Source organism: Sphaerodactylus townsendi, linkage group LG06 (assembly GCF_021028975.2).
Source record: "Sphaerodactylus townsendi isolate TG3544 linkage group LG06, MPM_Stown_v2.3, whole genome shotgun sequence".
NCBI lineage: Eukaryota > Metazoa > Chordata > Lepidosauria > Squamata > Sphaerodactylidae > Sphaerodactylus > Sphaerodactylus townsendi.
In genome coordinates, this window is record NC_059430.1 from 58504194 (window position 1) to 58526405 (window position 22212).

The 22212-nt window shown below is 40.8% G+C and overlaps 1 protein-coding gene across 3 annotated transcripts in view; it reads right to left on the bottom strand.

The window, feature by feature from the left end:
* Positions 1–2298: 2298 nt before the first annotated feature.
* Positions 2299–22212, bottom strand: part of LGR5 (leucine rich repeat containing G protein-coupled receptor 5) — a 119741-nt gene continuing 99827 nt past the window's right edge. For 2 of the 3 annotated variants that reach the window (XM_048500941.1, XM_048500939.1), the window contains 11 exons: positions 22059–22130; positions 21710–21781; positions 21559–21627; positions 20730–20801; positions 18137–18202; positions 15570–15641; positions 13188–13259; positions 11571–11696; positions 7833–7978; positions 5931–6008; positions 2299–4469 (listed from right to left, as the gene is read on the bottom strand). In XM_048500941.1, the coding sequence (XP_048356898.1) occupies positions 3379–4469; positions 5931–6008; positions 7833–7978; positions 11571–11696; positions 13188–13259; positions 15570–15641; positions 18137–18202; positions 20730–20801; positions 21559–21627; positions 21710–21781; positions 22059–22130 (1936 nt within the window). In that variant the 3' untranslated portion in view covers positions 2299–3378. The remainder of the gene's footprint in view (positions 4470–5930; positions 6009–7832; positions 7979–11570; positions 11697–13187; positions 13260–15569; positions 15642–18136; positions 18203–20729; positions 20802–21558; positions 21628–21709; positions 21782–22058; positions 22131–22212) is intronic. The other variant, XM_048500940.1, reaches the window with a different exon arrangement.

Below are 22212 nucleotides of genomic sequence, written 5' to 3' on the forward strand. Positions count from 1 at the left end.
TAGGCTTGGGCCTGACTTCAGTGTTCAACTGCAGGTGCTTCCCTTCAAACTCCATCAGCCTTGTCAGGGCTGGTCCTGCCTTGCTCTCTGGTGTTCTCAGGGTGACCAGACTTATTGGGAGGGCCCTTTGCTGGCTGGTCATCTAGGTGGCTAGAGTTGAACAGAATGCTTTCATTCGTGTTATGTGAATAAATTACAACATTATTATTTCAATTTTCTCACTAATCCCTTCTATGCTTTGGGTGAAACTGAATATGAAACGACTTTGTAGAAATTGGCATTTTCTTTTAAGTTTTGGTTATAAGCAGCAAGAGACCTCATCAATCATTTCTAAGACAGATTTGGACCAGTCTCCTGGGCAGAATGGTAAAAGACAATGCAGAACTGTCTAAGCAGTTTTTATTAAGAGAATTGAAGATGTTTAAAAAATTCAAGTCTTTAAAAATTATAGATGAGCTGTGTGTATATTCAGAATATAATTTAGGTTTTTTTCCTTGGCTGTCAACAAAAATGTAGGTCCACATCTTATACTTGGTGCTTTTTCCAAACTGAAGTGCTGCAGTTACGTTCTGTTACAAGTGTAGATAAATATAGATGTTTGTTTCATTTCCTATGATTACATTCTTCTCCTCTGTCCTTTATTTCTTGAACAGTTTTTGTGTTGGTAATTGTGAACTAGTTGTGGGTTAATCTGAAAGTTATAGCTGTTCATTCAGTTCTTGACCCAAAAGGGAGATGATAATATAAAGTGAAATATGAAAAGCTGCAAGTATGTACCATAACTCTTCTGACTGCATGTAAGAAAGTGGGTGGGTGGGAGGGAGGGAGGGAGGGAGATCCAGATTGAAGGGGAGCTTGAGGCAGCCAGGGCAGGCGTGGTGAAAATGTTGCCGCGTTGCCTCCAAAGGGGTTTTGGGCAACAAAGAAAGAAGGGTAAATTGAAAACCATCCTGATCTCCAATTATCCCAAAGCCTGAACAGGCTTACGCCACACAAAAGTTTAGTGTTAAGTCTGCATGCTGTGAGAGCGGCATTCCCAGGCTGGAATGCTGATGGAAGCTGACTACGGTCAGCTCTGGGAATGCCCTAGTCCACTCCCCTGTACCAGTATTCACTCGAGCACCAGTGTGGCTTTGCAGTGGTTTTGTCCACTTCCAGGTTTTGCCCACAGTGGAGCTGTGGGGCGGCTGGATGCTGATGTGTTTGTTCCCTCCATTGGCGTTGAGTGCTCCTTACGCCGGCAGAGGGGGCAAATGTGTCAGTGCAGCCCTCCGCAGCTCCCAAAGTCCATTTGCCCTCCCAATCTGGACTGGGCTGTCCATGTGCTGAGATGAAATACTGACAGTTTGTTTTACTCTCCTAGAGAAATAGATAACAAGTACAAAGTAGAACCCAAAGATATTCTTCTATGATGATATATCAAAAAGGTTTTGGAGAATATTTGGAAGTATGGATAAGGTTTTGTGAATGCAAGACACTAATACAACTTTTCTGCCCAATTGCAGATTTTATTACAAATCACATATATTTGAAACACCAGTAAAAAAGAGAGCACATCATCTATTTACAATCACTACACATTTACATATACTATATACAGATACTGAATTTAGTCAAATATATGCGTAGAAAATATAGCAAACAGTATGAAACTGTACATGGCATATTCTTGTTTTTAGTATGTTTTATTGTAATAATAAATACAGTTCCATATTTACAAATTGTTTTAGAAGCTTCTCTAAAATGAACTTTAATAATTCCAAGTTAAGGATATCTGAATCAAATGTCTTAAGTAGGTATATAAAAATAATATGCATAGAAGCCTTTATGTTTTGGAGAATCTTAAAAAATATTTCTTAAATAAAAGAATCTTTCATGAATCAACCTCCAGGCTTATTTGTATACAAACGCAAATGCGAGAAACCATTTCACTGACATTAAGAAGCACTCCATAACTGAACCACTGTTAAAAAAATGGTAATAATTATTTGCAAACATCAGATTCTCTCTTGTTTAATCCAAAGTGGTTTTAGGAATCTCTTCAGCTGTATGCTGCAGTGCTTTAAAAGCCAAAGAGATAAAAGAGTGTGTGTGTGTGTGTGTGTGTGTGTGTGTGTGTTGAGAACGGAAAAGAATTCAGGTCTCCCCTCCCACAATATTCCAAGTGTGTGTTCCCAAGTGTGTGTGTGTGTGTGTGTGTGTGTGTGTGTGTGTGTGTGTGTGTGTGTGTGTGTGTGTGTGTGTGTGTGTGTGTGTGTGTGTGTGTGTGTGTGTGTGTGTGTGTGTGTGTGTGTGAGGCTTCTCAGAGTAAGGGTGTGCTTTGGATGCTAATAAGATGAATTGATATCAGTTGCCAGTCATAATCTATGTTACTTAGATCTACTTAACTAGTTTAATGATAGCCGTACATCCTGTTTTTGACACAGACACTTAAACAAGATAATCAGAGGGTGGTTAAACTATCTTGTATGAGAAAAATACATGTAAGCCTCCAGCATTTTGTGTAATGACACACCTAATATCTGAAATCCCCATCTTATTGGCATTATCTCATGGGAAGTTTCACTATAATGGTAATAAATTCCAGAAAGGAGATGGTAGGAGGTTTCTAGTCCTTTCTGTGGAAATTACTTGTTTACTTGTTTGTTTTTATTCCCACCTAATGCTGTAAAAACAAGTGGCTTTTACAGTGCAATCCAGACCGGGGGGGGCGGGGGCGGGGGGGGGGAGCATGGAGGCAGCAGGAGACGGCTAGAAATGGTGTGGTGAAGGTAGTGCCACGCTGCCTCCACAGGAACTTTGGGTGGTGTGGAAAAAAGGAAACCGTCTGGCCACCCAAATTGCCCAATAGCCTAAACAGCCTTCTACTGCACAAAATTGTAGCATAAGTCTAAGGGCTCTGATGGTGCTATTCCTGAACTGAAATGCCACCCCTGGGAATGCGCTGGCCCACCCACGACTTGTGCAGGTGTCTACTTGGGCACCAGAGTTGCTCCACAATGGCACCCACATCCAGGTTTCACCACGATAGAGCTGAGAAGTGCCATGCCACTGGTGCCTTTGCCCTCCGCACCAGCGGGGATGCCCCCTGCACCAGTGGAGGAGGCAGGCACATCAGCACAGCCTGATACCATTTCCACAGCTCATTTGAACCCACTCTGGCTGCCTGTCATCTTCTAAACTGTAATGATCATTGAAATGTGTGTGTGGTTTTCTGAACATGCTGAGAGGGTATATATTGAGGTTTAAGCTTTCCAAAGTTCATTGTTTTCAGACATGTGCAATGAGATCAGACAGACTTTTTTCTTCTTTGCAAAACAAATGCATGCACATTCATTTAATTTTGGATTGAGAACTCTGGGAGCTTCTCAAAGGAAGCTAATGACATGGAACAAATGTTACAGATGAAAGTTTACAGCTTTCTGACATTTGATGTGATGGAGACACTAGTGTATTATTGGTAGGAATATTGTAGGCTATTCTGGTGCTTGCAAGGGCTACCAGAGCCTGAGTTGAATCACAGGACTGTTTTTCTGCATCCTCAGAGTTAACAGACACCATACTGGCATGCTTTGATTCTTTCCATATCAAGGCTTGCTTTTGAAAGCTTCCAAGGTCTTCCTTGAAATGGGGATTGAAAAGTATGTAAAGAAGAGGGTTTACACAAGAAGGAAGGGGGACAATCACTAAGAGTATTGGTTTAATTACTTCTGGGCTAATAAAACTGAGGTTTAACAAGGAAGAAAATGATAAGATGGCGACAGGACAATAAAGAATGCAGTTAGTAAAAAGCAACAAGGCTATGTGCTTCACCATAGAAGAATTCCAAATATTGTCCAATTCTCTCTTTTCCAGGCTGCAGTAGAGTTTTGTGTAGGCTATGATCATAACAAGAAAACAAAGAGAATTCAACAGGACCAGTGCTACCATGTAACTCACAGCAGCGGGCTTTCCAAAAGGCAATGGTATGCAGAGGGGAGAAATCCCATACTCACTCCCCCCAAGGACAGGGATTGTTGCAATGATTAAAGCAAACATAAAGCAAAAGAAAATGGCTATTCTAATGCTTGCAACAATGGATTTTGTCTCAAACTTTGCAGCATGTCTTACAGAGAGACTGCGTTCAAGAGCTGCTAAGGTGAGCAAAAAAATGGAAGCTTCTGAAGCAAAGATGGTCAGAAGGCCAATGGTGTGGCAACCAGCTCCACCTTCCCACCAAGCACCATAGTGAGCAAAGGCTCCAAAGGTTAGCACATCCACACTGGCAAGCACGCTGCTAGATGTGCCCATGAGCAAGTTCACAGCAGCTATTAGTCCAATCAATAGCTTTATGGAGGAAACAAACAATGGGGATCTGAAGATGGTTACAAGCACCAGTATATTGCACATGATGGCCAAAACTACTATGGTCCAAACTCCAATTCGGATCAACCAGCTGCCAAATAGATAGTCACATGGCTTGAAGGGGCCTGCAATGACAAAAGAAAGAAAAGTAGAGTTACGTGAAACCTTAGCTGGTGTATTCTTTGTGATTCCCCTTGTGAGTCCTGCATGGAAAGAATGGGATAAAGAATCACATGTTATAAGCATTCGTATGTGCTGTTGGAATTTGGGAGATGGCTATTTGCCAGAAACCTGTCAACCCCAACCTGATGTTTGCTGCTAAACACCTGCTTAACCAGTTTGTTTGTTCTTCCTCTATTTTAGCCTTGGTATTGGTTTTGGAGAAAGCTTTTCCACAATATAAATGAAAACTCTGTGTTTGGAATCTCTGTTGGAGATGTGGTCTTTTAGCAGGTATAGGTAAACTTCTTAGCTATTTTCCATCCAGTTATGGGGCCAACTGAAACTTACTGAACATCTCAGCCTGCCCAAACATCTACATTTGGGCAGGCTGACTGAAGATGGCTGTAGCAGACATGCGAATTTGAGTTGAAGGTTGGGGGACATTCCTCTTCAGTCTTGACTTCTTTAGTCCAGTCAGTTACAAAAATACACACAGAGAGACAAAATCCCAATACACATGTATAATCTGATGAATCATGAAAAAAACCTATTTTATTTCTGAGAAGTCTAAGGTTGATTCCACACAGCAAATGCAAAATGGGTTGCAGTCATGATAAAGGAACCTGTTTCCCTGTTTTCCTGTTCATATGCGTTCCATGCAGGCAGCGATTGGAGGCCACAAAAACAATCCAGGTTGCTTTCATGCCTTCGCACAGAGAGAGTTCTCTCTTTTTTTAATTTCCAAAAAAAAAATGTGTAGCCACACAGGCATGCAGAAATTAATCCCCACAGCTATGCCGATCGTCCCAGCACCTGCTTAGCTACACAGATGCAACCCACAAATTTTTTAAAAAGGGACCTCCCTGAAACAGCTGGGCAATAGCAGGTGGATTCTCCCTGATTGTGGATGTCAGGGTGGAAGGGAGAGTAATAAAGCGCCTCCTGCCTGGTCCTTCACACAGGAGCAGCTCCAACTCAGGATTTTTCAAAAGGATCGCTAGTTTAGACAATGTCAAAAACCCTGGATTGGAGGAGACAAAACGGGACAGATTTGAGGTGGGTGCGGGACGCAGGACCTGTGCAAAGTTCCCCCTCAAACTGATTGTATGCCACCCTACACCCATCTCTTTTGGCTTGTGCAGAATCGACCAAAGATAACCCATATGGTAATTGGCCTTCAGCTCAGCTCAGGGCTCCCTGGGGCTCTGGTAAGGTGTAATTTCTTTATCCATTTTTGTATCCTAATTGTGTATCCACTAGTGCAGCAGTGCAGTGGCTATGGGAACTCTTTACTCGCCTTCATGTCCAGATGGAGCCCTCAGAACTACAGCTGGTCCTTCACACAGTTTACTAGAGGATAGGATCAAATTTCAGAGCCAAGGTATCTTAAAAAAAAAGGAACCCTGATCGGAACAGATCTTTACCTGGAGAGGGAGAGCATTGGATCGAATGAAGAGCTTTCAGATCTTCATCAAAGTCAAGAAGAAAATCCTCAAAATCTTCTGTAGGAAGAAATATCACAGTATTCAGTCATTTACATCAGTGATAATATCTTATACTAGAAAGGTTGATAACATTTCATATACAGTGGAACTTCGGTTTTTGTTGGTAATCCGTTCGAAAAGAATCGATGAAAACTGAAACCGAAGAAAACCGAGGCAAACTTTTCCACAGGAATCAATGTAAATCCAATTAATCTGTTCTAGGCACTCCAAAAACTTACCAAAAACACATTTTTTGGTGAATAAACATAGTTTAGTGCTGAAAACAGTAACAGACAATAACACTAGGACCAGCTTCAGAGCCAGTGGACCAATGTCGCACCAGAAAGCTGTCCAAAGAGGACTGTTTCTGACGCCTCGTTAAGATTTGTCTGAAATGGGGCAAGACATTGTCATTAAACAAGTTGCAGACATGGCCTGCTACAGCTTTGTCCGAGTGATTTTTTTCCACAAACCCCTGCACCTTACTGCAAATCAATGAAAATTGAGGCAAATCGATGAAAACCGAGACAAATTTTTCACTGAAAAAAACGATGAAAACTGAAGGCAATGAAAACCGAGGTTCTACAGTATACTAATCCTACTTCAAAATTTGGATCTACTGATTTTTTGGAGGGAAATGTTCTTTGAATGGACACTGATATCAAATAAAACAGGCTTTCCCATTTAAGTAAACAATGTTCTGAAAAATCTTTTATCTGAATATTGGCTGTTGCAAAAACAACACATTTGTTTGTAAAATCTAGCTTCAAAACACAATAACCTTCTCTAAATGGTACTTCCTCATATTTGATTTTCTATATCTTCTGGTATTTGGAGCACTAAGGCTATGCTTCTACAGAGAGTGAAAATGAGATCAAGATGATTCACGTAAACCTATACAGAATGGCCTTCTTCTTTGTCTAATACAGAAGATTTAGCCATAGAGTCTGCATAATTCTGCAAAGGCAAACAGACTTATATGCTCTAGAAGTTGGCAATGACAATCTCTCTGAAGCACTTAATAAAGAGCCATAGCATCCTATCTCTAATTTGATAATTCCAGAAGCTATAGTGTGGCAAATGCAGAAACCAAACTTTAATGACATTTTTACTTGTGACGAAGGGAAGGGAAGGGACATATAACAACAAAGGTGGGAAGGGAAATATAACAACAAGGTGGGAAGGGAAATATAACAACAAAGATAAAAAATGAAGCATGGACAATAACGCCATATGGAGCAGTGACTGGCAGGGCCACGTCTGATTCTTGACTTTTCCAGCTCAGCATCCCTGAAGTCAGCAGCTGAATTGAGTTGCTTAAGCCCAGAGTGAGTGGCAGGCATGTCTCTGCTGAGCTGACAGAGGAGGATCTAATATTTTAGAATAACAGAAGTACCAATTTTGCCTCACTTAGAGGATCTTACATAAGTCATATAACTTATTAAAGACTGGTGCACCATAAAATGTGCATGTGAGGAGAAAAAATGTTAAGATGACTTATTACATTACAGGGAAATGTACAGGAAACATTGCTAAAAACATTTTGTTTCAGGGATAGAATAGGTACCTTATTGGGAATTTATTCACACTGACAATCTCCTATTAAAAGGCTAAACTGAGATGGATTCTGTACAGCATTTTTGTAATGTGTTGCAATCATTATAAATGAATTCATGTTCCATTTATAAAAAGGGAAAACGAGTTCATTTATAACAACTGCAACTTGTTATAAATGTGCTGTGCAGAATCAGCCTGAGTCATATATTCAGTTGCTGGTTACCCAAGTTTCAATCAACAGCAACTATCCTTTAATGTTACTTTTAAATTTAAATTTTTATTTACCATGACTATGGAATATGCCAGCATCTTTCCTTTGAAATTCATCAGCACTGCTGTTCTCATCTTTGCTCCACGGATTTTGGACTCTATAGTAGTTGTCGCAAACTCCAAAGGCACAACACTGGTAAGCATAAGGCATTTCTATCACCCTTTGAAAAAAGAGACAATATACAGTTACCCACAAAAAATGTCTCAGCCACCTTCTTTCTTTGCAAAACCTAACAAATTAATAATTAATAACAGATTGAGATAATATAAAATTAGGGCTCTGACATGTAAATATCTAAAATTAGCACATTTTCCCAAGAACTTTGTACAGTTCAACATAATTTGAAAGTCTCAGGTATCTTACACATTTTCTGTCAATAAGACAGAAATACGTAGGTGCTATGGAATCCTACATTTACATTCTTTGTTTTAGCTAGTATTATCTACATTATTGAAATAGCCTAATCCTATACTGGAATTTCCATCACAACAGCCATCAGCACCACACTGGCAAGACATTTATACTCGTGATGTTATTTAATATACCTTTGTGACCGTCTCACCCCATATGTCCCGGATAGGCCTCTGCTATCGGCAGAGGCAAATTTACTGGTGGCCCCTGGCCCCTCCATGATGCGGCTGGTCTCTACCCAGGCCAGGGCTTTTATGGCCCTGGCCCCTGCCTGGTGGAACACTCTTCCATCAGAGGTGCAGGCCCTGTGGGATCTTGGTGAATTCTGCAGGGCCTGTAAAACAGTTCTGTTCCACTGGGCCTTTGGTGAGACCAGCCACGGACTCCCCCTCTAGGATGCTCTTGTGTTGCGTGCCGTCATTGGTATGCCTGATACCATCTAATTAGTACTGTCTTCTCTCGGCCTTGGGATCAGGCGCCACATATATTATTGATGCTGCTGTGTTTTATGGTTTTAGATTTGTAAATTGTTTTAAATTACCTTAGTTTTATGTGTAAAATGTTGTTTTTAGCCTGCTGTGTTTAATGCTACTTTGGGCCCCTTCCGCACACACAAAATAATGCATTTTCAAACCTCTTTCACAATTGTTTGCAAGTGGATTTTGCTATTCCGCACAGCTTCAAAGAGCATTGAAAGCAGTTTGAAAGTGCATTATTCTGCATGTGCGGAATGAGCCTCATATTGTTGCTGCAGGCCTGCTGTACACCGCCCAGAGCCCTTCGGGGATGGGCAGTTTAAAATCCAACAAACAAACAAACAAACAAATAAATGCTTCCTCTTGTCCAGTTGGTCTGGAGTTTTAGGCTGGCATGCTGGTGACACTAAGAGTTTTTATTTTCACACATAAAAAGACAACACAGAACACAAAAACATACAAAAAGAAAAAACCCCAAACACAACCCATTATACATTATGAGTTCGCTCATCTTATAGTTAACTCCAACTTCAATGCATCCAATTAACATGTTGTTCAGTCATTCTTTCTTGACTGTCTTCTAGTAATTCAAATCTTCTTTAGAATTCAAACTGTGACACTACTTCTCTGTTTGAATAGTTTTTCAAATGGTAGTCTGTAAAAGGTTTCCAGTTTTGTGAAAAATTGTCAAAACTATTCTCTCTTAATAATGCTGTCAGTTTTGCCATTTCTGCATATTCTGTAACTTTCAGAATCCACTCCTCTTTTGTTGGTATCTTATTGTTTCTCGATTTTGGGCAAAGTTGTCATATACATAAACAGAATTCTATATTGCTTAGGAAAGTCTTCACCCATTATTCCCAACAGAAAGGCCTCAGGTTTTTTCACAATTGTTATTTTCACAATTTTTTTGCAGTTCCTTGAGTATCATATCCCACAAAGTCATAGCCTCTTTACATGTCCACCACATATGGAAAAGGTCCTTCTTGCTGTTGACATTTTCAGCATCTATTTGGTACACCTTTATACATCTTTGCCAATTTTTTGGCATTAAATATAATCTATATATAATTTTGTAACAATTTTAGTCAAACTGTAACATGCTATAAATTTTAAACTTTTCTTCCACAGACTCTCCCTCTGTTCCATCAAAATATAATGACCAACATTTATTTCTAGACCACTTAATAATTACAGATTTAACCACCTCATCTTCAATATCCCATTGTAATAACATCTTACACATTTTGGTGATCAATTTGTCATAATTTATACATATTTTGCATTCAAAATCTGTCATTTGTGAATTAAAACCAGCTTTCTTATTATCATCCTTATATGTTTCTAACAGTTGATAATAATAAAACTAAATTTTAATTGGTTTAACCAGTTTTAACCTATATTTATAGGTTTAAGTTCACAATTATTATCTTGAAAAATCAACAACTCTCAATATGTAAAACATTTTTCTTATATATTCTGCCTGCTTCTTTTCTGGCAAATGCTTCAGTTGGAGACAACCATAAAGGAATAACCTCTGCAACAAATCTCTTATATTTCAACTGTACACACAACTGTACAACTGTACACTCTTTCTAACATAACAGCTATATCTGTTGATGTGCAGCCGACAGAAATCCATGCTAAATATACTGACCAGCTCTTTGGAGACCATGATGAAATGGCTGAAACAGAGTCGGCTAAAATTAAATCCATCAAATATGGAAGTGTTGTGCCTGGGTCAGGGAGACTGACGCTCATTCCGCACATGCAGAATAATGCACTTTCAAACTGCTTTCAGTGCTCTTTGAAGCTGTGCGGAATGGCAAAAACCACTTGCAAACAGTTGTGAAAGTGGTTTGAAAATGCATTATTTTGCGTGTGCGGAAGGGGCCTTAGAGATGGGATGCCAGCTCCCAGCTCTAGACAGTGTGAAATTGGCACCTATGCATCCCTTTCCATAGAGGCACAGGTCACAAATGTAACTAAGCTGGCGTTTTTCTACCTTCACCAGATGAAGCAACTGGTACCCTACCTGTCTTACCTCAGCCATGGTGATCCACACAATGGTCACCTCAAGACTAAAGTACTGTAGTTCTATGCAGGGCTACCCTTGAGACTGCTCTAGAAATGATAGCTGGTCCAGAATGTAGCTGCATGTATCCTTATGGGGACATTGTAGAGGACATATATTCAACCAGTGCTCCATCAATTGCACTGGCTACAGGTGGAATACCAGATCAGGTTCAAGTTTCCAGTGCTAACTTTCAAAGCCCTAAATGATCTGGGATCTTCGTATCTGTGGGATTGCCTCTTCCAGTATACCCTCCAATTAGTGTTAGGCTCACTGAATACTCACTTGCTGGCGGTCCCCTGGCCAGAAAACTGTCCAGTTGTCCTCAACTAGAGCTAGAGGGATTTTTTTTAACTCCAGGTACATTTTTGCAGTAATTGTTTGTGACAGATTATTTTATTCTCAAAGTGGGAATCCATGGTTCATTATAGTAATATATATATTACTTTAAAAAATAATTGTAGATATGAAGCAACAATCAATAGAAGGGGAGCATGCTTCTACAAAAATGAATTATACAAAGTAATTTTAACAAATGAATGCATATACACACACAAGCGGTACTGCTGAGAAGCAGATGCGTTCCAGAGCAAGCAACTACCATGGTGCTCAAAATCAATCATATTTTCTTGAGACAAAAAAGCAGTAAGTCTATAATTTTTACCATATATGTCGGTTTCAATACTGTGGATCAAAGACTTTGAAGAGGAAACAACACACATTATACAGTGACACTCCTCCCCTTGCACATGAACACAAGTGTGCCTTATTAGTTTTAATGAGGTACTCACTTGAGTCCTGGAAAGTTTTCAGATGATATCAAACTTTGTAGTGCATGATTTCCTGTTAATTTTAGATGAGTTAAACCATAGAGGCCAATTACAGGAAAAGAGGACAAAAGGTTGGATGACAGATCCCTGCAAAATAACAAAGAAAATCAGTTTATAATTCTACAGGGATTTTTTTTGCCCAGAAGAAATTTGTTATTGTCACAGATTATTAAATTAACAGAAAATCTACTCAGCATCCAAAAGATGCACCAGTTTTTATGTGTACAAAAATAAATCTGGACTCAGTTAAAATATTGCTTTTTTCTTGCATTTCTGATAAAAGTCTATGCAACTTGATGGTACAGCACATTTCACCAGCAAGTACTCCTTTCCAAGGCGGGTGAAATTAATGGGAGCAGTGAAATACCATTTTAGTGGATTGCCTCTGTAGCTTTTTATGGACTGAATTGAGTGATTCCTATCCACAGTGATGGATCTTCTTTCTGTAGAAGCTTTATCATCTAGCAGAAGCAAACCTTTGAATCCAACCCCTTGTCAACAACAACTGAAATTGTATTTATATTTTTTACACTCCCAGTTAAAGATTTTGTATACCAGTAATGTTAGTGGTCTAGAAATATTACCCATAGGACAAATCTGTATGTGGTCCTAAACTTCTTAGCAGGCAGGATGGATATCAATCTATGGAAATTACTGAGGGTGGGATACAGACTTTTCCCTTGATTTGGAAATCTGGGAATCCAAACTGCTTTGCCAAACATCCTCTTAACATTCAGTAAAATAATATGGAACCCAAAATGGATTAGAGCGGGTTGGGCTTCACCATAGTACTGCTCCTTTCTGGTCTCCTTTCCTTTACTGGGATCATGGGGAGGGTGCATGTCAAGTATTTTACAGAATCTTTTGATGCTGCCAAGAATATGAGCTGCAGCACGTACAGATACTAGAAACTATGGAAAATGCAGACTATGGCTCATTCTGCACATGCAGAATAATGCACTTTCAAACTGCTTTCAGTGCTCTTTGAAGCTGTGCGGAATAGCAAAATCCACTTGCAAACAGTTGTGAAAGTGGTTTGAAAATGCATTATTTTGAGTGTGCGGAAGGGGCCTATGGGAAATACATTTCTCTTTTACTCCCAACAGCTTGAGACACTACTGTGAATGCTCACAGAGATATACATAGTACCAGAAAATTGTAATACAGAATTCAGTGTGAGTGGTTATCACTAACCCAATAAATTAGGAAAGCAGAGTGAACGTAATGCAGAGGGTGGTGGGAGTAAAATTAATATGACTAGGATTGGGCCCAGATTCCATAAGGGCTAATTTGACCGGTGGGACAACAGGTGCCAGGATCCTGGATGCCCCGTTTCTTGCTCTCTCCTGGCCTTGCCCAATTTATGAATTATGCAACAGCGCTAGTTGAAATCAACTTTAGTGCAGAATGATAAGACCACTTTTCTGGACAGATAATTGTCCAGTTTTGTATTTTATTGTTTTTTTAATTTTCCTAATTTATTTTACTTTTCACTTCAATGGAATTTTGCCAATGAATATTTGAAAGAAAATTACGAGCTTCTGTTAAATATTAAAGAAAGAATATGCAGATACTTGCAGTTTAATTAAAGATTGCAAAGAAGAGAATGCATTGGGATGAATCATCAATATTTTGTTCCAAGCCAAATTCCTACAGAAAGAATGAAAATGATACATGTTTAGAAATGGATTGAGATTTGCTTACACTCTTTTAAAACCTTTACCTTTCTTACAGGCTGCATTCAGAAGAAGAGTTTGGATTCATACCCTGATTTTCTCAACCATAAAGAGTCTAAAGGTGGCTTACAAACTCCTTCCCTTCCTCTCCCCACAACAGACACCTTGTAAGATAGGTGGGGGCACTGGGGGATAAAATTTCTGAAGAACGTGATGAGCCCAAGGTCACCCAGCAAGCTTCATAGGTAAGAGCAGGGAAACAAATTTAGTTCACCAGATAAGAGTCTGCCACTCATGTGGAGGAATGAGGAATTAAATGTGATTCTCCAGATTAGAGTCCACCACTCTTAACCACTTCACCACACTGGCTCTTCAGACATCACAGCAAATCTCTGTTTGCTTATGACGGGCACAAACCTGGATTTTTTGCCAGTTTCATGCATTCCTTCTGTTTCCCTTTATGCACAAGTACAAATAAAAGCTCTCTGGCTTTGCAAATCTTGCATTAACCCCCAAGTTGCCTATTCAGACATCAGAGCCAAGTGGACTTTAATTCTATGATTTTGACACCAGAAAATTTCCAATTGTGTAATAGAACACAAGGAATTAGACAGCATGCAAGCATGGCAAACAAAATGGGTATGTGTGTCACAATGTCTAAATGCAGCCATAGTGAAAGAGATGTATTCAATTCAAAAGCCACTACACTGAACTGGAGTCCTATAATCAATATTCAGCTTGATGTGGTGGGTTTTCCAGGTTGTGTGGCCGTGGTCTGGTGGATCTTGTTTGTAACATTTTGCCTGCATCTGTGGCTGGCATCTTCAGAGGTGTATCACAGAGGGAAGACTGTTACACACTTTGTCCAGTGAGAAGGGAATGTTTAGTGGGGTATATATTGTCCATGTCCCAGGGTGGGGAACCAATCAGTAAGTGTTTGGGTGGAACTTGTTATGCAAAGATGTGGTTGATAGAACTGTATTGCGGGTGGACAATTCAGAAGGTTACTATGTCAGACTGCACAGGGAGGGCATTGAAATTCACAAACACCAAGACAACTTCAACAGGAAAGAATAGAATTAACAAAGCTTGGCTACCAGTACTTAAAAACACCAAAAGCATGCTCATGAACAATGGACTCCACCCAAACACAGGATTTGCATTCGCCAAAACTGCTGCTGCTGCAGGGCATGAAAATGTGAATCAGTCCCTGGACTGAAAAACCTCACCCGCAATACAATACTATCAACCACATCTTTGCATAACACTTACTGATTGGTTCCCCACCCTGGGTCATGAACAATATATACCCCACTAAACATTCCCTTCTCATTGGACAGTGTGTAACAGACTTCCCTCTGAGATACACCTCTGAAGATGCCAGCCACAGATGCAGGTGAAATGTTAGGAACAAGATCCACCAGACCACGGCTACACAGCCCACCACAACCAGTTGAATCCGGCCGTGAAAGCCTTAGACAATACAATATTCAGCTTGGTAACTTTGAATGCAGGTAGTCCTTCCTCTGACCAGCAACAGCTTCCCCACCGACAAACCTGGGATAATCTTTCTCTCTCATACAAGTATCTTCTCACCCTCTCTTCCAACCCTCCCTCATCTCTCTCTCTCCATGTTTCTATCTTTCTGTGCTCCAGTTTTCACTTATCTCTTTCACCTGTCCCTGGCTCTTTTGCCACATTTTCTCCTATTTCTCTTTCCTATCTTTGACATATAGGAATCCTTTGTGGCAACATTTTACTGCTAAACACATACAATATATCATAATGATTTGACCTGCTTCTAAAATATTCTGTTGAAATATTATTCCTGTTACATTCACAGTGTATAAATCATTCACAGCCTATAAATCTAAAATAATAAATAAATAAATAAATAAATAAACAGTGACTTCCTTTTTGTGCACATTTACACCGTTTGTCTCTTTTTAATCAAATTGTTATCTATATAAAAGTTATTCTGTTTTTTATTCAACAACAGGACTGTGGTGAATATCAATAAAAGGGTGTTTGGTTTTTTTTTAAAAAAGAAATGTCTACTGGCAGATGTTATTTAAAGGGTTTTTTTGTTCATGGCTCTGTGAATTCATTGCTGGAAATGCTCAACATCAGAAAGTTTGTTTTGCTTCAACAAATCTAACCCAGTGAACTGAATGATCAAAGGGGGAAAATTGAAAACAAAATATGTAGGAGCAGGCACAAGAAAGGAATGTGAACTTCTATGTTTCTGAGCACTAAGGTGAAAGGCTCTTATGGCAGTACTTACAGTGTACGCAGGGCAACCAGCTTCTGGAATGTGCCTACTTCGATTTTATAGATTTTATTGTGGTGTAAGTCACTGTAACAGCAAAAATGACTGCATGTAACAAAACATTCACAGAGTTTCAAAGCCTGACTAGAATCCAAAGAGACCACATCCACCCACATGTTACTGCCCAAACCCTGAGATTATCTGATGAGGTTCCCCTGTGGAAATCTTCCTTTGCAGGGACCCATAAAAGGGATTTCTTAGCAGCAACCCTAGGCTGTAGAATTCTACTCAAATTTCGAGTAACTTCTATTTTCAGGCCTTCTAGTGTTAGCTTCAGACTTATCTATTCTCAAAGTTCTTTGAGTAGTGCCATCTCTGGCTTATAGGTGTTTTATTTCACGCTATTATTGTGTGCTGTATGTTTTTTACTGCAGTGTTTCTATATTTTTATCTGTTATAGGATGCTTTGGTATGGTTTCCCCAAAGACAGGTTTCCAAATATTTACATGGATCCAATATCTTGAGCATGACTACTGGGATTGTTTACTTTCAAATAGCAGAACCTCCCTGTCCCTATACCACATCTCAAATTGCCTTTGAAACTCCCTCAGATTTAGAAGTGCTTTGGTTTTTTTGCATGAGAGGGGAGGGGATGCTTGAGGATGCCTGAGAAATATCAGTGCAAAGACCCCATGGGTTTGTGTTTAGAACGCTGGATCCAAAAGTTGCTTCTGCAGCAAGAGGATTTTCTGTGTAACTTAACTTAAGGTGACCAGATAGTCACCTTCCTCACCCGGGACGGGGAGGTGGTTGTGCGCGCCGCAAGATATCAGCGATATTCCCGCGATCAGCTAACACGGGCTTCAGAATTGCCCGCGGTTTGTCAGCTCTGTGACAGGAGCGGCAAACCGCGAAGTTCCCAGGAAGCCCGCATACGCTAGCTGCGGCGTCGCTGCCATCCGGCTTCTGGGGCTGCAAGGCGTTTTGTCCGTCCCTGTCAAAACGCCAAGCCCAGGTGGAAGCCCGGCGACCACGCCAGTTGCAGGACCGCGACAGGCTTCTGGGGCTCGCGGTTTGTCAGCCTCTGTGACAGGGCTGCGGGCAAACCGCGCAAAGCCCAGGGGAATGCCCGTGCGGTATACCGGCTTCGCGGCGTCGCGTGCAGGCCGGGCTTCTGGGGCTCATGGTTTTGCCGCAGCAACCCATGGGCAAAGTGATTTCCAGCACATCGTGGCTTCTGGGTTGGTTTGTCGCCCTTTGCAGACAGGGCTGCAAACCGCCAGCCCAGGGAAGCCCGTAAGCGCTTCAGGCAGGTGTTTAGCCGGCTTCTGGGGCTCGCGTTATTGCCGCCCTGTGACAGGGCGGCAAATCGCTGACGAAGTCAACCCAGAAGCCGGGCGCACGCTGCTGCAGGGATCAGCACAGGCTTCTGGGGCTTGCGGTTTGCCGCCCTGTCACAGGGCGGCAAAACGCGAGCCCCAGAAGCCGGTGCACGCGCACACAAGCCGCACTCCCCAGGCCGGAGACAGGGAAGCGCCCCAGAAGGCACTGCGGCACTCCTGCCCGGGGAGTGCCGCGCAAAAGGCAGTGTGCTCCTGCAGCCGCGTGTGCGCGGCCGCAGGAGCACATTCCCTAACCGGGACATTCCCCAAAGCCCGGAGGGACACAGGACACCTCACGCAAAAGCGTGAGTGTCCCGCGAGAAGCGGGACGGATGGTCACCCTAGTGTAACTGTAATGATGCTAAGAATGCAGAGACATTCATAGTGGCAAAGAGTGTCCACACAGCAGTTTTCTCTACACTTTCCATGCCACAGTCCCTCATGGCTGCCATTTATTCTCCCACACACACTGAGAATGGCTGGATCACTTGTTATAAAGTTCAGTTGCCACGACCTGACAGTTCTTTTTGGGCTAGTCATTCTCTCTCGCCCTAACCTCCCTAACAGAATTGTTATTTGGATAAAATGGAGGAGGAGGAAGCGACCATGTACACTTCCCTGAGCTCCTTAGAGGGTTAAAAATGCACTAACTAAATAAAATGTGAAACAGTTGCACAGTCACTGTTTAGACTTCTTTGAGAATTAAAACAAGATGTTAGATGTCAGACCAAGAAGTCTCCGTTTTCTCAGGCAAAATATACACCCTATCAATTCCATCTTTTTATACTAAAAGACCCAAAAGCTTACGAAACTGATAAATATACAAAACCCAGTGGTTGGAAAAAAAGGGAAAAAGTATTGAGGAAATCCAAAATGATCTGGAAGGATAGCTTCAGATCCTCAACTGACATTTAAAACTTTTTTACTGTACTGAGAATCCAATAAGCAGAATACTCGAGTCTAGTAGCTAAGAAGCAGCCCTCCAATGTTGAAGGTCATATTGTATTCTCTGATAAAGCTTACATCCCATTAAAGATGTAAAAGAAGAGTATGTGTTGTGATTGATAGATGTACATCACACTTAATACAAATTTCAAATACAAGCTAACATTAATCCAGACTTGTGAATTTGAAGCTGTCCCCTCTGCTAGAGTGAACGAAAATCTGCTTCCATGTACTTATGCATGTATCAAATCTTACATTTTCTGAAGTTTTTCACAAGTTGTAAAAAGGGGTAAGTCTTCCAGCCTATTATAGGAGAGATCTCTGCAATACGAAAAGGCAGACAAAAAGTAAGTTAGATGGCTCGGCTGTGCACAGTAAAAAAAATGTTCAGATTACTGTTGCTTTCTGAAAAAGGATGGCACTGGAAATACTTCTGAATCCAGCTTTCTTTTAAAGTCGGGCTCTTATGTCAATTGTTTCAAATAATCTGCTAGATGCCATTTTGTTAGGACAATCCCACAACTTTAGCTGCAATCACAGTGAAATTCAATTAGCTTCCCAGACTACACTTTAAATTAAATAATAATATTGCCTCTGACCTCTAGAACTGCCATATCTTTAACTGAGGGAAATAGAACTAACTTTGAAATCAATCACTGCAAGGGGGAAAAAAGCCCTTCAAATGATTTAAGCCAAAATTCAACAAATTACAGAATAACTAAAACATCTGGACTAATTTATAGTATAATATAACTAATTGAAAACAAGCCACAGTAATTTGCAGAAATTGTAGCAAGAAGGGAAAAAAGGGGAAATAGATGTGTATCCTGTATACCTTTGTACAGAGAAATATTCCATCATCTTCAATAAGACTTCTGCCTGCTTAAAAATTATGAAACTGGACACAGGGACATGTCCTTGGCCTTTGGTTTTAACCTGAGATGGGAATGTTTTATGCCAGTGGCTAATTCTTTAAAATCAGGGCATTGTTCAAAAACCAAATTTTATTTGAATGATTCTGATTGTAAATCCTCCCCTCTTGGCAGAGATAATCCGCTTCCCATAGACATGTGGAAAGCCACAAGAATCAATCCATCACAAAACTAAAAAAGGTCTGCCAAAGAAACACTGAAAGGAAAATGTGGCAATGCACCTGGAATCTTCTCCAGATGTGTAAATGGTAGAGGCAGACAGCAGAATTAAGGAAGAGTTTCTGACCACCAACAAGAACACTGGAGAGGGAGGCATTGGAGGACTAATATAAAATGGCCAATACAAAGACTAGACAAAGCATGGACTCTGGAGAAATGAACTCTTACATTCCAATATGGACAGTCAATGGGGATGGCGTGCTGGAGGTTGCACTGCACTGCCTCCAATGAGTTTTCTTGACTGTGCAAAGAGGGGAGAAACTAGAAAACCCTCCCTGCCACCAGGACTCCCCCAATGGAGCCCTATGCACTTATACCACGCAAAAGGGTGGCATAACTGCACGGCTGGGATTGCAGCACAACTGGCACCAAACCCAGGGTAGAAGCTGACCAAGTCGGCTCCAACACAGGAACGCCCGCCTCACATGCTGATCCAGCTGGGGGTGGCGTGGGAGTGCCAACGTGAGGCTGGGTGCCAAGACTGGCTATCACAGGGTGCCATAATGGCCAGGCATTAGCAAATTTGCCCCTCTACTGGGTCAAGTGCCCCAGGGAGGGCGTTTCCACTGGCATAGGCCCACACCACCTCCAGAGGGGTATAATTTTTTTCTCAAAATAATATTCATGATTTCCTTTTTTAACAATACCCAGATTAAACAATAAAATTTCAATTTTAGGTGGTATATTCTAATAGGGTTTTTTTTCCACAGATGCCATACTACTAACTCTACTATGGGGTTCCCCTCTTCTAAAGTGGGGCAGCAGATGTCCTACTCCAGTTTCAACTCAGCTGAGCAGTAGGAGGAAATGGCTGGGGAAATCGGAGGGTGTGATCAGGGTACTATCATTCATCTTCCAGTGCCTTTGTTTTTGGTCGCTATATTTCTTTCTCATTTTAGCCATCTCCCTACCACTATGACTTCTAACAGGTTGCTGCTTCCTATTCTTCTTTCCTCTGTCACCTAAAACTGTCTTCTTTTGCCAAACCTTTCCTGAGCTATTGCAGCTTTACTCTTTCTGCTTAGTCAGTGATCCCTTCCCATACACTTTTTCATTAGTTCTTATGACACCCTCTCACATGTCTCCACTGCCATCCTGTTCATCCAATTCAAACTGCATACGCTCTAAGTAGGCCTTGTTCCACTTTTATGTTCTTTTCAGTGCTTAAGAAACTGATGGCACCAGATAAATGCTGAATAGAAAGCACTATAGCTAGCACTAGTATAATCGATAACTGCATGGCAATCGTGATACCCTTTTTTAAAGTAATATGCCTATTTATGGTTTTAGGCTTCTAAGAGCCAAATGAGAAGTGACAGCATCCCAAGTCCACCCAAGGGATGCCTCCACCATTTTAGGAATGAAATTCCCTCTGTCTACAGATGCTGCTGGGCCTGAGCAAGACTGGGATGGCAGCAGGAGGGAAGAGAGGCATCTGCTTTCCCAGCTCAAATACTATTTTCAAGACCTCCAATATTAGAGGTCTGGGCTCTTGAAAACAGCATTGGTGGTGGGGGGACAGGAAATTCCTCTCATCGTGTGCCTGAGTCTCCAATGATTAAAGTGTTCCCATGGTGAACTTGGGAATGCTGGCACTTCTAGTTTGGCTCCAAGTAGTTGAATGATTTTATTATACAATTATGGAAACATTGTATGCTTGCAACTTTACATTTATTTACTAATCCTCTTTTACTTACAGTACTTGAAGGTTAGGGAGCTGATCACAGACTGTTTCAGGAAGATATGTAATCTGGGATCCTGTTAGGGTACTGTTAAGAAATCACAGACAGTTATTGTGTAATGCTTTTCAATCTATATTCCAATGTGCAAGTAAACTCAAGTGCAATAATAGCATTCTGTTCAGTGCCACAGGCTAGATTAACAGTCTGGCAGATCTCTTTCTTTCTTTCTTTCTTTCTTTCTTTCTTTCTTTCTTTCTTTCTTTCTTTCTTTCTTTCTTTCTTTCTTTCTTTCTTTCTTTCTTTCTTTCTTTCTTTCTTTCTTTCTTTCTTTCTTTCTTTCTTCATTCATTCATTCATTCTTTGGACTTTTATACCGCCCTATCCCCAAAGGGGATTTCCCGAAGGGGTTTCCCTTACGTGGAAAGGGAACATACACATACTTTTCCCAGTTCTTCACTGTTCACACATGTACACTCCATGTCAAGCACAAGGTAAATTATTCTTCCCCCTCAAAAGAAAGTGGAGGGAATCCCATGTGAATCAGGGTTACGTATGTCTAGGTCTTTCCATGAAACACTTGCCTCAGATGATATACTATGGCATGGAGGGTGTGTGTAAATGCCTTTTCCCCCCACCATGCAAAAAGAATTGCTGACTCGGTAAGTAAATTAACACAGTAACAGGCTCAAACACGCTCAGATTTGAGTATTTTAGCTTAAACAGGTTGTAGATTGGATTGCAAATGGTTGGTTGAAGGCTGGCTGATTTAAAATGAGTCAATATCTGCAATAATTAATGCCATCTGCTTTGAAGGGGTAACATGAACTATCTGTCTGGTACTTACAGGCTTTCCAGACTTCTTGTCCCAGTCAGATCAGGAAACTCTGTTATCTGTGAAGCACCATTCAGAGTCCTAAAGTTATAAGTTCAACATAATTAGCAGAGAGAAGAGGTTGCTGTACAGAAGTGGTGGTTTAAAAGATGTGAATACATACAAGGTTCTGAGTTCAGGTAAATGCTGAAAAGTAGACTTTCCCACAATCTGAATAGGATTGTCATAGAAATGGCTGTAAAAAAGAAAGGACAGATGTAACACTCAAAGTTTATATCTGATAATAGTTGTGCAATAAACTGGGCAGTTCTTATAAAGCTTTCATGACCTTGCCCACAGTCTGCCTATTAGAGCCCCCTCTGTCAGGACTGATAGTTTTAATGTGTCACCATTTCCTAAACTTGCTTCCCAGATTACACTGATGTGCTTATTAGTATGGCTTGGCCCAACCATAAAACAATTATTATAATTAATTTCACATTTTCTATATGAAACAAACTGCTGCTACTTACATAGCTATAAGTGATGGATTGCCCACAAATGCGTGCTCAGGAATTGACTTGATATTATTACTATGAAACCCCCTGCAGATGGGGAAAAAAACCAGGAAAGTATGTTAGCAACATTAGCTCTTTGTGAAAGCCACATTTCGTATTATATTGTATA